This window comes from Plasmodium vivax, chromosome 8 (assembly GCF_000002415.2).
Source record: "Plasmodium vivax chromosome 8, whole genome shotgun sequence".
Taxonomy (NCBI): Eukaryota; Apicomplexa; class Aconoidasida; order Haemosporida; family Plasmodiidae; genus Plasmodium; species Plasmodium vivax.
In genome coordinates this window covers 738,976-752,186 of record NC_009913.1, presented here as the reverse complement: position 1 = coordinate 752,186, position 13,211 = coordinate 738,976, and the positions used below count along the sequence as shown (strand labels likewise).

At 47.9% G+C, this 13,211-nt stretch overlaps 4 protein-coding genes across 4 annotated transcripts, besides 12 other annotated features; 2 read left to right on the top strand and 2 right to left on the bottom strand.

Moving 5' to 3' along the window:
* Nucleotides 1–114: 114 nt before the first annotated feature.
* Nucleotides 115–139: a microsatellite.
* Nucleotides 140–2,143: 2,004 nt separating this feature from the next.
* Nucleotides 2,144–5,209, top strand: PVX_095035 (hypothetical protein, conserved; the record flags this gene model as incomplete). Its single annotated transcript, XM_001614425.1, has 1 exon — nucleotides 2,144–5,209. One exon carries the CDS (start codon nucleotides 2,144–2,146, stop codon nucleotides 5,207–5,209), a length of 3,066 nt encoding a protein of 1,021 aa, XP_001614475.1.
* Nucleotides 2,481–2,504: a microsatellite.
* Nucleotides 2,778–2,810: a microsatellite.
* An 826-nt stretch (nucleotides 5,210–6,035) lies between the features above and the next one.
* Nucleotides 6,036–8,295, bottom strand: PVX_095030 (hypothetical protein, conserved). Its single transcript, XM_001614424.1, has one exon. It carries the CDS (start codon nucleotides 8,063–8,065, stop codon nucleotides 6,368–6,370), a length of 1,698 nt encoding a protein of 565 aa, XP_001614474.1. The 5' UTR covers nucleotides 8,066–8,295; the 3' UTR covers nucleotides 6,036–6,367.
* Nucleotides 6,789–6,813: a microsatellite.
* Nucleotides 6,985–7,014: a microsatellite.
* Nucleotides 7,649–7,672: a microsatellite.
* A 422-nt stretch (nucleotides 8,296–8,717) lies between the features above and the next one.
* Nucleotides 8,718–8,743: a microsatellite.
* Nucleotides 8,744–8,869: 126 nt separating this feature from the next.
* On the top strand, nucleotides 8,870–10,730 carry PVX_095025 (hypothetical protein, conserved; the record flags this gene model as incomplete). Its single annotated transcript, XM_001614423.1, has 2 exons — nucleotides 8,870–9,774; nucleotides 9,926–10,730. The coding sequence occupies exon 2, from the start codon at nucleotides 10,014–10,016 to the stop codon at nucleotides 10,728–10,730; it is 717 nt and encodes a 238-aa protein (XP_001614473.1). The 5' UTR covers nucleotides 8,870–9,774; nucleotides 9,926–10,013.
* Nucleotides 9,218–9,238: a microsatellite.
* Nucleotides 10,437–10,463: a microsatellite.
* Nucleotides 10,731–11,244: 514 nt separating the features above from the next.
* Nucleotides 11,245–11,267: a microsatellite.
* Nucleotides 11,268–11,554: 287 nt separating this feature from the next.
* Nucleotides 11,555–13,054, bottom strand: PVX_095020 (hypothetical protein, conserved; the record flags this gene model as incomplete). Its single annotated transcript, XM_001614422.1, has 1 exon — nucleotides 11,555–13,054. One exon carries the CDS (start codon nucleotides 13,052–13,054, stop codon nucleotides 11,555–11,557), a length of 1,500 nt encoding a protein of 499 aa, XP_001614472.1.
* Nucleotides 11,864–11,888: a microsatellite.
* Nucleotides 12,075–12,113: a microsatellite.
* Nucleotides 13,055–13,211: the final 157 nt, after the last annotated feature.

The following is a 13,211-nucleotide window of genomic DNA, read 5'->3' as shown; positions in this document are numbered from 1 at the left end:
CCTGCAGTTGAACCTGCAGCTGAATCTGCTGGCCAACCCCCCCCCTGACGCATCACGCAGGGAAAAAAAAACGAGCCTAGAATAAGCCCATCGCACATACAGGGAGGAGAGCGTGTCGCGTAGAAACCCCCCCAGTGTTCACGAGCCAACTAAGCGAAGCAGCCGATAAAAAGGAAAACCAATCTTAGCTGCCGTTTATTTATTAATTATTTTTTTTGCAAAGTGTAGAGCGAAAGCGGAATGCTACCGCACGCACACAGCATGCGAAGCGAGAAAACGCGTCCTTCTGCTGATTGCACAAGAGATTTTTTTTTTTTTTTTCTAATCTTTTGTAATTGTGCATATGTGCCATGCGTACCTTATGTGCCATTGGTATAAACATAGTTATAAACAAAGTTCTTTTTTTTTTTTCATTTTTTCATTTTTTCATTTTTCAGTTTTCATTTTTTCATTTTTCAGTTTTCATTTTTTCATTTTTCATTTTTTTATTTTTCATTTTTTCATTTTTTTCATTTGTTTTTCCTTTTTTCTCCTTTTTTTTCTTTTTTTTCTTTTTTTTTTTCTCTCCTTCGCGTAGCGCATATGGTACTCTCATTCCGTACATGTACAATGCGCTTGTTACATATACGTACGTACATACATGAATAGGTATCCATACATATGCGTTCATGGGTACATACATTCGTTGGTACTTACATTCGTAGGTACATACATTCATAGGTACTTACATTGATAGGTACTTGCATTCTTAGGCACATACATTCATAGGCACATACATCCGTGCGCATACATTGGCACAAGTTTTCACGCGCCCACCTGTACACGCGGCTTCACTTCATTCCATATGCATCTCTCATTTGAGAGCCTCTTTGAGTGACTCTTTTTTTTTTTTTTTTTTTTTTACGAGTGTATGGGCTTCGCAAAGGTTTTTTGCGAATTCTTGTGAGCATTCGTGAGAGAAGCTCCCCCCGCCTAAGATGAGAGTTCGTCCCCTTGGCGTTCAGCTGAAGTAGTGCCGGCCCCCCACAGCAGTGTATACCTGCGTATGCACGTATGCATGCGTGTATGTACATACATACGTACATGCTCATATGCACACATGGGCGGTGTGCGCAGGCATACGTGACGCTTCCGTGTGTATCTACCTGGGTGAAGGGCCACACGAAAAGGAACGCGCCCGCAAAGTGTAGCAGCAGACGGGCGCTAACAGTCTTTGGCGCCCACCGCCATCCCGTTTTGAATCAGTACCCACGCGCATGAGCACGTGCATACGAACAGGCGTACACGTGTGTCTGTGTGTAGATAAGGACGCAGGAGCGTGCGTCCTGGAGTAATCCCCCGCGTGCATCGCCTCGCCGCACACCCACTCTGGGAAAGGGAAGGAGAATTAAAAAAAGAAAGCAGAAGCCCAAACGGGCAAATTAGCACAACAGTATCAGCACAACAGTATCAGCACAACAGTATCTGCGCAACCAAATGAGAAACAACGGCAAGTGGGGAAAGCAAAATGGTGTGTGACGTCGCACAGGCACAGTGGAGCAATTAAACCGGGAAAAAAAAACCCTTTCGTGGGGAAAAAAAATCGTAATTTTTTTTTTTTATATTTTTTATTAATTTTATTATTTATTATTTATTTTATCATTTTATTATTTTTTTTTTTTTCATTTTTAAATTAGTAGTAACGCCACCCTGCGAGTAGACCAAGCGGGTGTGTAGGCAGCAGCCGAGTTGGGGCGTCACTTTTGAATTCTGCCCTTGGCACATTTAGCCCGTTGCTTTTTCTTTCTTTCCTTTCCTTTTTTTTCCCTTTTTTTTCCCTTTTTTCCTTTTTTTCGTCGAATTAAATTCTCCTCAACGCTGAATCGTTTTTCTCTACGAATGCACATTCACGTTGATGGACGTATGTAGAGTTTCTTTTTTTTTTTTTTTTAATTAGATTTAACCTGGGGGGCAGACCCGCATGCATAATTGTGTCGTGTGCCCAATCAAGCGGCACGCATACGTATTCATAGGTACACCTCCTGGTGAGAGAGCACCCGCGCGGGTACATTCCTCTCTCTCGTCTCTCCCCTCCCCCTTGAAGGTAGTTAAAGTAAAGTCCCCAGAGGGCACCATCCATTGAAACCCCTCGTTTGAAGCCGAAATGGTAGAAGCGACAAACTTCATCATCGTCGATAACAGAAGTGAGAACAAGTCCATCAGCGCATCGTGTGACAGCGTTTTAGACAAGAATGGGAATTTTATTTTTAAATCTTACCATCCGCTTTACAAGCTAACGTACAAGCACATTTATAAATACAAGAGGATAACGTGCATCAGCACCGATGTGATTTTCAATGAGAACGGGGGTCCGTACACGCCGCTGTACCACTACTACTACGAGGACGTGAGCAGCCCCTGCTCCAGTCGGCGCGGGGGGGTCGACGCCGGCGCGCAGACCGAGGCGGAGCCGGTGGGAGCAGCAGAACAAGCAGCGGAGCCAGCAGCAGAATCGGCGGCAGAATCGGCAGTAGAACCATCAGCAGAACTGGCAACCGAACCAGCAGCGGAACCCCTCGCAGAACTGAACGACGGCGACGGCGACCTGGACGAGGCCACCTACAACGAGCGCGCGCCGAAGCAAAAGTGCCTGAGGTACTCCCTGTACGAACTGCTGCTGCTGCGCTTTTTGGAAGTAAAGGCCGACGACCACGCCGGTAACCCGGAGGAAGCCAAAAATGAATACTGCTTTATTAAGGAGAATAAGAATAACAAGGCGCCCCTGAACAAGTTTAACCGAGACAGGTTTTCCCCAAACAATGCCATGCATATGATGAACCCAGGGTATACCTCCAACTATGGCAACCACGTAAATTTCGCTAGTCACTCCAATTTTGGAGGTCTCTTAAACGCATCTATGAACCCAAATGGAGGTGGAATCATCCCAAATTATGTTAAAGTAAGAGCTTCCTTCAATGAAGAACACTACAAGGGAAGTAAGCACCACCAAGGATTTACACCCCACATGGCAAGTACCTTTAACATTAGGTCTTTTAAAAATGCGGACAATAGTTTATACCATCTGCCCGAAAATAACCTCTACATTGACAATGAGGGAAAAATGCATCTAACTGGACAGGAGTTTTTTATGGCTAACCAGAACCACTTTCACAACAAAATGGGAATGAATAACAAATACGATAAGGAGAAGAGAGCGTTTCATTTTTCCAATGCTGCAGATTTAGGTGGTGGTAGGGACGTCTCACTCGCGCACGACTTCTCCACCGCTCAGGAGCAGTCTACCCCATTTGACCACCTCCGTCCACATGACCATCCAGACAAAAAAAAAAACCAAGCCAGTGAAGCAGACCGATACTGGGACCACCCCTCCCATTATGCCAAGAGAAATAACAATGAAATTTTTACCCTGGGCGATATAAAAAAATTTTGGAAAAACAATGAAAAGGCAAAGAATCCAAATTTCGGTGAGCAAAATAATTATAGCATTTTTAAAGACAACGATGAGGAGAACCTCACCAAAAGTAATTTCGCCAGATGGTTTAAAAACAGTAATGCGAGTAACCAGGAGGAGCATGTGGACATCCTCACCTACGTGAATGGGCATAGTGGACATAGTGCTGGCGCGGTGGACGGCGCCGAGGGGAAGAGCGGCCCGAGGGTCCTCGGCTCCTCGGCCAGGCCCAGCCGGAACTACGAGGGCGGTATTAGCGGTATTAGCGGCGTTGGCGGTGTTGGCGGTGTTGGCGGCGTTGCCTCCTTTGGCGGCGCGAAGGCGGATGACGGCGCCCTGGGCGCGCAGGCCGACCAGCCCCAAATAAGCAGCACCGTGGCGGAGCTCCTCATGAAGCAAATTTCCATCCTGAAAGAGCGCAGCGGCTCGGAGTACGCCGACAACCGGACGCACGCGGAGGACCCCTTCGACAGCACGTGGCACGCTGGAAGCAGCAACGCGGGCCTGAGCCATCTGAGCAGCTTGGCCAGTCGGAGCCACGTTGGAGGGGCTAACCACATTGGAGGGGCCAACCACATTGGAGGGGCAAACCATATTGGAAGTGCAAACCACATTGGAGGGGCTAACCACATCGTGGGCGGGCACAAAGAACTGCACCCAAGGGATGGGGGGAAAGGCCTCCTGGACATCTTCCGATCGAGCAATTCAAACCGAATGACCAATGAGCAGCCCCCCTCTTTCCAGCTCCCCCGTCGCGGAAGCCGTGGGAACAACGCCAACATGACGAACGTGAATGTCGCCAATTTGTCTAGCCTGGCCAACGCATCTAACATAGCGAATATCGCCAATATGGTAAACTTGGCAAACTTAGCAAATATAACTAGCAATGAACATTATAGTAGAGCCCACCATAAGCACTACCCGGAGGAGAACACCCTGGCTTATGGTAACCTCGTGGCAGACACCCTCCATAATGATGGCGCTAATAGAAGCAATAACGACGTCACTAGTCTGGATGGCATCCTCATCAATAGGAGACCGGCTCACCCCTTCTTACAAAACAGTGCAAGCAACGTTAAGAATAACCCACCAAGTAACGCCCTAGGAAAGAAGATCCACAACGGGGAACATTTCGCTGCATCTAATAGTGCCAACCAAGAAGCGCTTAAAAATCAGGGCAGCAGCCCCCCACAAGGAAACATAAACATAACTCCTATTATTAACTCGCTGCTTCGTCTAGATAACGACCATACACATGGGGATAGCGGCGGCAGTGTGGCCTACAACTTGGCAGATAATAACTCCATTCCAGAGGGCATTAAAAACGCCAAGGTGAACAACGTCCTGGATTCGCTCAAGTCCCTGCTCAAGGCGTCACGGAATGGCGCGGCGAGCGGGGTGGGCGGTGTTAGCGGGATTAGCGGCATGAGCGGAATTGGCAGCATCGGCGGGATGAGCGGCCTGCCCAGCATCGGCAGCATGGGAGGACCTCCCCCCCTGGGCGGGAACAGCAAAAACTTCGGCGGCGCCAAGGGTGGCCACCACCAAAACAACAAGAACGCCAACTACCACGCACAGCAAATGTACCCACCGCAGCACATGCTCCAGCACTGTGGACCCCCCATTCAAGATTTTTACAAAAAGAAGTTCACGAAGAAGGACGGCATCAAATACAACTCCAAGCACGCGGAGGTGGACATCACCACCAATGAAACTATCATGGTACAACGGAAGGACGAAAGAAAGAGGAAACCCTGAGGGGCGGATGCAGGGGGGCTTCCTTCCCCTGCCCTCCGATGCGTAGTCACCACGGTGCAGTTACCATAGCGCAGTCACCACAGCGTGGCTGAGCCCGCGTCGCCATCTGTGCCAGTCACGCCCCACTTCTCCACGCCCATCCCCCTAAGGCACTAAAGAGCTTGATCCAGAACCAGGAAGGGAAGCAGTAAAGAGGTGAAGCGGTGAGGAGACGAAGCAGACGAGGAGATGAAGAGACGACCAGGCGAAGAGGGCGCCCGCAGCGTTGACGCCCCACCCCATTCGTAATTAATGACCAGCGCGTGCACTCGCTTGCGCATTTATAGCCAAACAGACGTGCGTTCGTACGCGCACAAATGCATATATACATATACACGTACACATTTTCACCCGCACGCGGTTATTTTCCCCCCCGTGCGGAGGCGCAACGTACTCTGCTGTAGGGAACTCCCGATCGCCTTTTTTTTTTTTTCCTTTTTTTTTTTCTTTTTTTTTCCCTTTTTTTTTTTTTTCTTTTTTTTTTTTTCCTTTTTTTTTTTTTTCTTTTTTTTTTTTTCCTTTTTTTTTTTTTTTTTTCACAACCTATATTGAGATGCGTTTACCCTCCGATGGAACGAAAGGAAGACCCTCTCCAGTGCACCCCGCCGGATGAGAACCAACAGGCCACGCGGGGAGGTTTCCTTTAATAAACCTTTTTACCTAACTGGAATGGGCAATCTGGGCAAGCCACGAGGGGGCGGCCGCCGAACGTTGTCGAAAGGGTGGCACCCACGCGGTAAATGCGCAGCATATGGGTGACATATACACCGTAGTAAACGCTTCGCAGGTAGGGGCAAACTGTTAAACAAAAGTCGCGGTGGTGTCTCTTCACAGGTGGTGAGAACAAAAAGGGGAAGTGATGAGCATAACGGGGACGACAATATGGGTTAATAAAAATGACGAGGAGGACCCCCCTGTGGCTAAGGGAGGCATCGCAGGGGAGAAGCGGGTGGGGGGAAAAAAAAAAAAGGAGCGATTATTCCGCGTAGTGAATACTCACACCACTGCGATTGACACCACTGCGATTGACACCACTGCGATTGACACCACTACGATTGACACCACTACGATTGACACCACCGCGATTGACACCTCCACAATTGGCACCACCGCGGCGCGTCAGGCCGGCCACTTAACGTGGAACAACTCAAAGTTGGTGTTCATGAGGAAGACGTGGTGGCTGGTGCTGAAGAAGTAAATCTTGTTCGGCACGTCGTGGTCTGCAAAAAATATTTTGAAGAGCTGGGGGTCCTCATAGGTGCGCACGCTATACACCTTGTGCAGCGTCTTGAGGTCCCAAATTTCGATCAAGTTCCTGCTCTTGAGGTAAAACAGAATTGCCTTGTCGTTCAGCTGCTCTGCGCTTTCGCCCTGGCCAGTCGCGGTTGCACTCGCGGTAACAGTTGTAGTTGCATTTGCATTTGCATTTGCAGTCGCAGCTGCGTTCGTGCCAGTGGCGGCGGCCCCCCCCTTGGGCACGCTAGCCGAAGGACGACTGCCCACCTTCCTCCTCTGAATAAAGCTCATAAAAGCCGAGCGGTAACTCTTCCACATGTGCAAAATGCTCAACGTGCAAATGTTAAAGAGGCAGATCCTTCCTAAATTGTCTAACGCCAATACCAAGTTTTGATTCCAAGGGCAAATGCAAATGTCAATAATTTGCCTCTTCGCATCGTTAAAGCTGTGAACCACTTGCGTGTTGAGGTTATCCGTTGTGTTTCCATACGTATTGGGCATGCTATGGTGTGGGATGGCACTTGCTTCTGTGGGCTGCACCCCAGCGGAGCCAGATGCAGCACTAGAAGAAGGAAGGGACAACGCTGTGGAGGGGGAACCCACTGAAGGTCCTACCGCTGGAGAAGTTGTCCCCCCTGAAGAAGCAGACGCAGCTACCATCGCAGCAGAGGAGTCACTCTTTTTCGTAAACATATTTTTCAAAAAATTATTAATCCTAGAACTAAGCTTTTCTGATGCACCAAAATTTTCCTTCTTCGTTAAAAGGTCATTAGAAGGATTCGGTCGAATGAGACAACTTATAGAAATGGTTATACTCTTGGACGTGATTACATAATTGGCATTAGCAATTCTATTAAACTGAGGTTGCTGCGAATTAATCGCATCGCTGATGTACCTAGTCAGGTCGTCCCTACTGTACGTGCAATATAAATCTTTTTTAAAAACTTCAGGAGAATAATTAGCGTTCCTTAAAAAGATATGATTTATGCTCATATTTTTATTAACGGTGAAGCAGTAATCGAATGGCAAAACTTTCGAGTTGATTTCCAACGCTCGTTTGATCAAATAAATGTTTGTGTTCACCACGGTGTTGTTTTCATACACCAAGAGGATGTACTCCTTATGGCGCTCCAAAAAAATTAGCTTAATTTTACTATCTACAAATTTGTTCTGCATGCAGATAATTCCTTCGTGGTTATATAGAAAGACCTTTCCATTGTTGAGGCCCAAAATGATATGCGGGAAGAAGTTGTTAATGAAAAACAAATTGATCGACTCGATACTCTCCTTCTCACTTAGTAGGGGGTTGAAAAAATTTAGGTAGACGATATTCTTCTTGTTCAGGCAGTATACAATGAAGAACAAATAATTTTTGTTGTGGAAATAGAAGAGCATGTTCATAAATTCTTCCTCTCCGTTTTTCTTCAAATTGGGCATCTCCAGCTTGGACTCGAAAATCATCACTCGGCAGTTCTTCGTGTTGATGTCTTCCTTCGTTATGCAGTAGTTCCCCTTCACGAAAATCTTGCTCAAAATTTTTATTAAAATTTCGAGCGTGAACACCTCCTCCAGCTTTATCATCGTGGTGTGAGCTGCTGGCTGTGAGTGTGCGCGGTGGAGCGGTGGTGCGGCGGAGTCGCGCTGCCTTCAGGGAAGCGTGGGGGGTCCCACAATATAAGCGCTGCAGGGGGATGACACACTGTGTGCACCTCTCCCCTTAGCGAGACACCCCCCCAGCCACTATCCACCAATTCGCCAACTTTCCACCGAAATGACCCGCACGCGACGTGGTGTACATTGGTTGCCCTGCCTGGGGTCTTTTTTTCCCCCCTGCCCCCACGACGCTCGCTCCACCGCCCAGCCCTTGCTAACTGCTTCTAGGCCGCTGCACTATGTGGACACTTCGGCGGAGAGTCTCCTTCCAGTTTGTGCTTCTTGCAAAAGGTTCTCCCCCTTCACGTCATTTTGGCGCCTCATCATGGGTTGGTCAGGAAAACCGCAGAACAGGGGTAACAATTGCTAAGCGGGGATAACAACCGCTAACTGGGATAACCACGTTGGCAACCCCTCAACGCGCGCCTCGCCACAGGGCAAAGTCAAATCAAACTGCCGCCCAGGTGAACGCGCAAAATTGTGCAGCGGCCTCCACAGAAGGTTGGAAATAAAACGTTTGGAAAATCTCGCTATGCTCGCGCTTTTCCGAAGGCATTCCTTTCAGCTTAAATAAATCCGCTTAGCTAAGCGTCCTCATGCAATTTGCTCTTTTTCCCACTTAAATGTTGCATTTTTTTTTTTTTATTTTCTGCTTCGCCGATTTGTGCGCCCCGCCTGCCCAAAATGCATGCTGCGAATCACGCATGAATTATTCCGTGCGTGAAAATTTTTGGTGCACGTTTAGGCATAATTTAAGCAGCCCTGAAGCAACGACGATGGATGTGTTTTCCTTTTTCTTCCCCCCGTTTGGCACATCGCCAGAGGGGTGATTTACCGGATTGCCATTTTTCGAGGGGAAACCCTTAAATGCCCACAGGCCCCCAAGGAGGAAAAGAAAAAAAAGGGGTAAACTACATTTTTGCAAAAGAAAGGTGGCGACCATTGGAAAAGGAAAAGATAAAATATATCACATTGGGATGAACTCCTTCCATTTCATTGCAATGAAACGAAAGAATTCTTCAATCGGGAGGGACCCATCCCCCCATGGACGACGCACCTGCGTAAAGAAAAATAATGCCTCTTCTCTATACCAATAGCAGAAAGCGCAATGCTATATGCTTATTGGGTTCGTAAGGTTTGAAAGGAAACATCGTCTCTTTCCCTGTACGCTGATGGCTGCGCGAAATTGTGGAGAGTGCGAGGGGACCCCTCTCATCTGGTTCGTTCAATTAGAACCAAGGAGGACCCACCGCACAGTGAGCAGAAATTCAGGCCTCTGTGTATCCCCTCGCGTAGCCTCCCATGTGATCTCCTACGAAAAAGGTATAACCCCCCTTCTCTGCGAACCAAATGAACGCTTAACGGGGTAACGCCCAACGTGCGGGACCCCCGCGCGTCCTGCTGTGTGCACGCGGTTCCTACGTGTAAGGCATATAGCTTCAAAGTAGACAAAAAAAAAAAAAAAAAAATTTAATGGCATCATATTGTGGGTGATAATCCTGAGGGTGAAATTCCCGAATGTCTTTTCTCCTAACTTGGTTTCTGAAGCTTCGTTTCGGTCCCTTAGTTTCTCCATTTTCGCGTCTCCAACCCCGCTTCTTCAATCGCAACTTTGCGCAAAACAAAACGCGTCGCAGGTTAGCCTCTCCGAGGAGAATATTTAATGACGCTCCGATGCACTAACGTGCCGACTACAGCAATGGCTAAGTAGAGACTGGGTTGAGAGCGCCACCCCGGGAAGAGAAGAGAAGCGCCCCTCCTCATCGCCCCCGCCATTACCACCCTCAGGACCGCCAACACAGTCAATACAGCCAAAACCGCCAATATCGCCAATACCGCTAACAGCGCCATCACCGATAAGGACTCCCCCCCTTAGATGGAACGCGCAAACGAGCTGATCCACCATGGCGGTCGCGGAGATCACCCCGATGAGCGATTCAAAAAGAAAAAAAGGAAAAAAAAAAAAATCAGAAAAAACGCCTTTCTTTTTTTCTTGTTCTTGTTCCTAAGCGGGTTGGTCTGTCTGGGCCCCTCGACCTTCTTCACTTCCGCGAAAGGTATCAACATAAACGACCCAAATGGGGTTAACCCCCCGAGGAATGACAGGCAATTAAGTGAAGATAACCAGAAGAAGAAGAAAAAAAAGGGGCAAGACGAATCGGACGAGTTTAACAAAAATCAAACAAACAAAAGTGAAAATGCAGAAAGAGGCTACCTTGACTTATTTAACAAAAATGATGGAAGTGACTACAAATTAAATTTCATGGATGGTGCTTCCCTTGTAAACCACACAGACATAGTTAAAAATGGCACCTTCATATTTGACGCTGTCAATTATTTACTTAAAAAGTTGAAAGAGGGACCCGCAAATGCAGGGACCGCAGATATGCATACTTTACGACCTGGGAAGGATGCCGTCAGTGCGAATGAAATTAAAAGGCTAATCCTTATCAAGCTGCTGAAGTGCGTGGCGGCGTTAATTCTGTTCTACATCGTTATTCGCCTGACCTTCACCTTCATCAGAAGACTTATAAATTTGATCATCCGGTTCATTTTCAAAATTATAAAGCTTTGTTGCTGCGGTGGGAGGTGACCGCCCTGTGTGAGCGGCGTTTGCAAGCTGCATGTGTAAGCGGCGTGCGTAAGCGGCGTGTGTAAGCGGCGTGTGTAAGCGGCGTGTGTAAACTGTGCGTCTAAACTGCCAATGTAAGCGGCGGAGTGCACACCTCTGTGTGCTTTCCACTGCGCCTTTCCGATGACTCGCTCCCGTTGCACCACATACATGGAGAAACCTCGCTGACACGCCTGGGGGCTGCGCCGTAAGGGACCCCCTTTTGTTTTCCCCAATCCACGTTGCATTGCTTAGCTTTGCTCTGCTGAGCTTTACTATGCTCACTTTTGCTCTGCTAACTTTTGCTCTGCCCGGCTCCCCTCCGCGGGGCACATTTCCCCTTTGTTTTTTTTTAATTTAAAAAAATTATACTAAAGTGCAAATTTTTACATGAACTTGCAAAGCAGCTGTCTTCACAACTGCGACGCGGTTACTTTTAAAAAACTAAAAAATGGAGAACGACGTAGGGGCCAATGGACGGAAAAAAAAAAGAAAAAAAAACGCACAAGTCAAACATACAACAATGTTACATTAAATCTTATCTTTTGGATAAACGAGGGGAGGAGAAAATTGGGAAATCCTCAGCTCGACATTTTGGCTAGCCATGCGAGGGGGAAGTACACAATATGAACAGAAAAAAAAAAAAAAAAAAAAAAAAATGCACACATGTTCAGGTGAAACATGTTTTTTTTTTTTTTCTTCTTCAATGCGTCGAATCTGTTAAGTGGTTTTGAGTCTTCTGGACAAGGCTACCTCATCGAGGGGGATATTATTTCCCCTTCTTGTGAGAAGCGCACTTTCCCGCGTTACACCTTGTTCAACACGAGCCTCACCTCGATCTCTTTGTTTTTCTTAATCCGACCTAGTAAAGAAAATCGATCTTTTTTGTAAAAGAACTTCTCACTTTCTACATTGCACTTGTCGTACATAAGTCTCTTCATCGATTCGTCCGAACAGAGGGAGTTCCCTTTTGATTGCTGACTGTGGGTATTTAATATAGTCGTGTGTGGGGTGCGGCTTGGGGTGGATCCTCCCCCTTGTGTGCGCGCCTCTTTCGAGTCCACAGAGGAATTGTACGTGGAGGAATTTTTAACAACCTTCGCATGGGGGGGAGACATTCTCCCGTTCGTTCTACTCGAATTCAATTCATATGCATCTTCCCTTTTGTCATTGTGTAGGATTATTCTGTTGGAGGCACCGTTTGTGCTTGTTAACAATTTTTTATTCGCTTGGCTGCTTCGACTCAGGGCGCTTTTTCTGGTCGCTTTCCCCGAGTCGTTCACCCCGCCAGTCACGCTCCGCAGGTTGTGGTAGGACCCGTTGACGAAAATGTCGTACTTGCTCGGAGCGCGCCCGCTCACGCTGCGAGCTCCGCGAACGTTGCTCATACGGCTCATGCCGCAAGCACCGCTCATACCGCCAACGCCGCCCACATCGCCCACGCCAATGGTGCCATTTTTTATCCCCTCGAGGATGATCTTCTTCCACAAATTGTAAGACAAATCCTTCTTCGTACCCTTCGAGTGGTTCCTTGTACCGCCTGTCCTGTGCTGGCCCCCATGGGGGGAGCCGCAGTAGTAACGCATACAAGCATCCACCTCCCCGTCCTTGTTCATGTGCCTGCACAGGTAGCTGTTGGGCCCCTTCTTCACAAAACTCATGTTGTAACCATTTTCATACTTGCGGCTGCTTCCGTTTCGACTCTCCGATAGGAAGTAAGCAGCATGTGTCTTGAGGTACGTACGAATGATGTCCTCCTTGATTTTGTTTGACGGGTCGTCCATGACGGAAGGAAAGGCCTCCCTATACCTGGGGATTTTATTTAATATAATGTACCTCTCCCTGTTGAATTTTGCCTTATTACTAACACTTTTTCTTTGGAACAATTTTTTCCTCGTGAGCTGATCGTATTGCTTCATTTTGTTACGTAAGCATTGGGCCTTCTTCCACCTCTTCTTGTCCTCCTCATTGTTGATGCTCTTGGGCAGCTTCACGTATTCGCTTATCTTTAGAACCCCGTCTAGGTAGTCTCGGCACTGCAGCTCGAACTGGTCAACGTTATTTACGGAGTGCTCTCTCCGGCTGCCATCGTTAGCGCCGTGGATAGGGGCGGCACTCCCCCTGTTGACGACCCCCCCGTTGAGTACCCCCCTATTGCTGCTCTTCTTCCTCGTGCTGACATTCAACCCATTCGGCATGAACTCCCCATGCTGATTGCGCTTCTTACCCTTTGACACGAGCTTTATGGCTCCGTTTACGCTTCTCCCTAGGGCAGTTCCTCGGCTGCTGCCTTTCCTGTCCTCCATGTTTGGCTGCATCATTGTTGTGTGCTTCTCCCTTTTGGCAACTGCGTCGGGGCGCGTACACAGGCGTAAAAATGTGTATGCATGTGCAAAAACACGCTCGCACGTCGTGCTGCTCCTATGGGGACCTTCGCCCAGTCGGCCAATAGGACCATGTGTG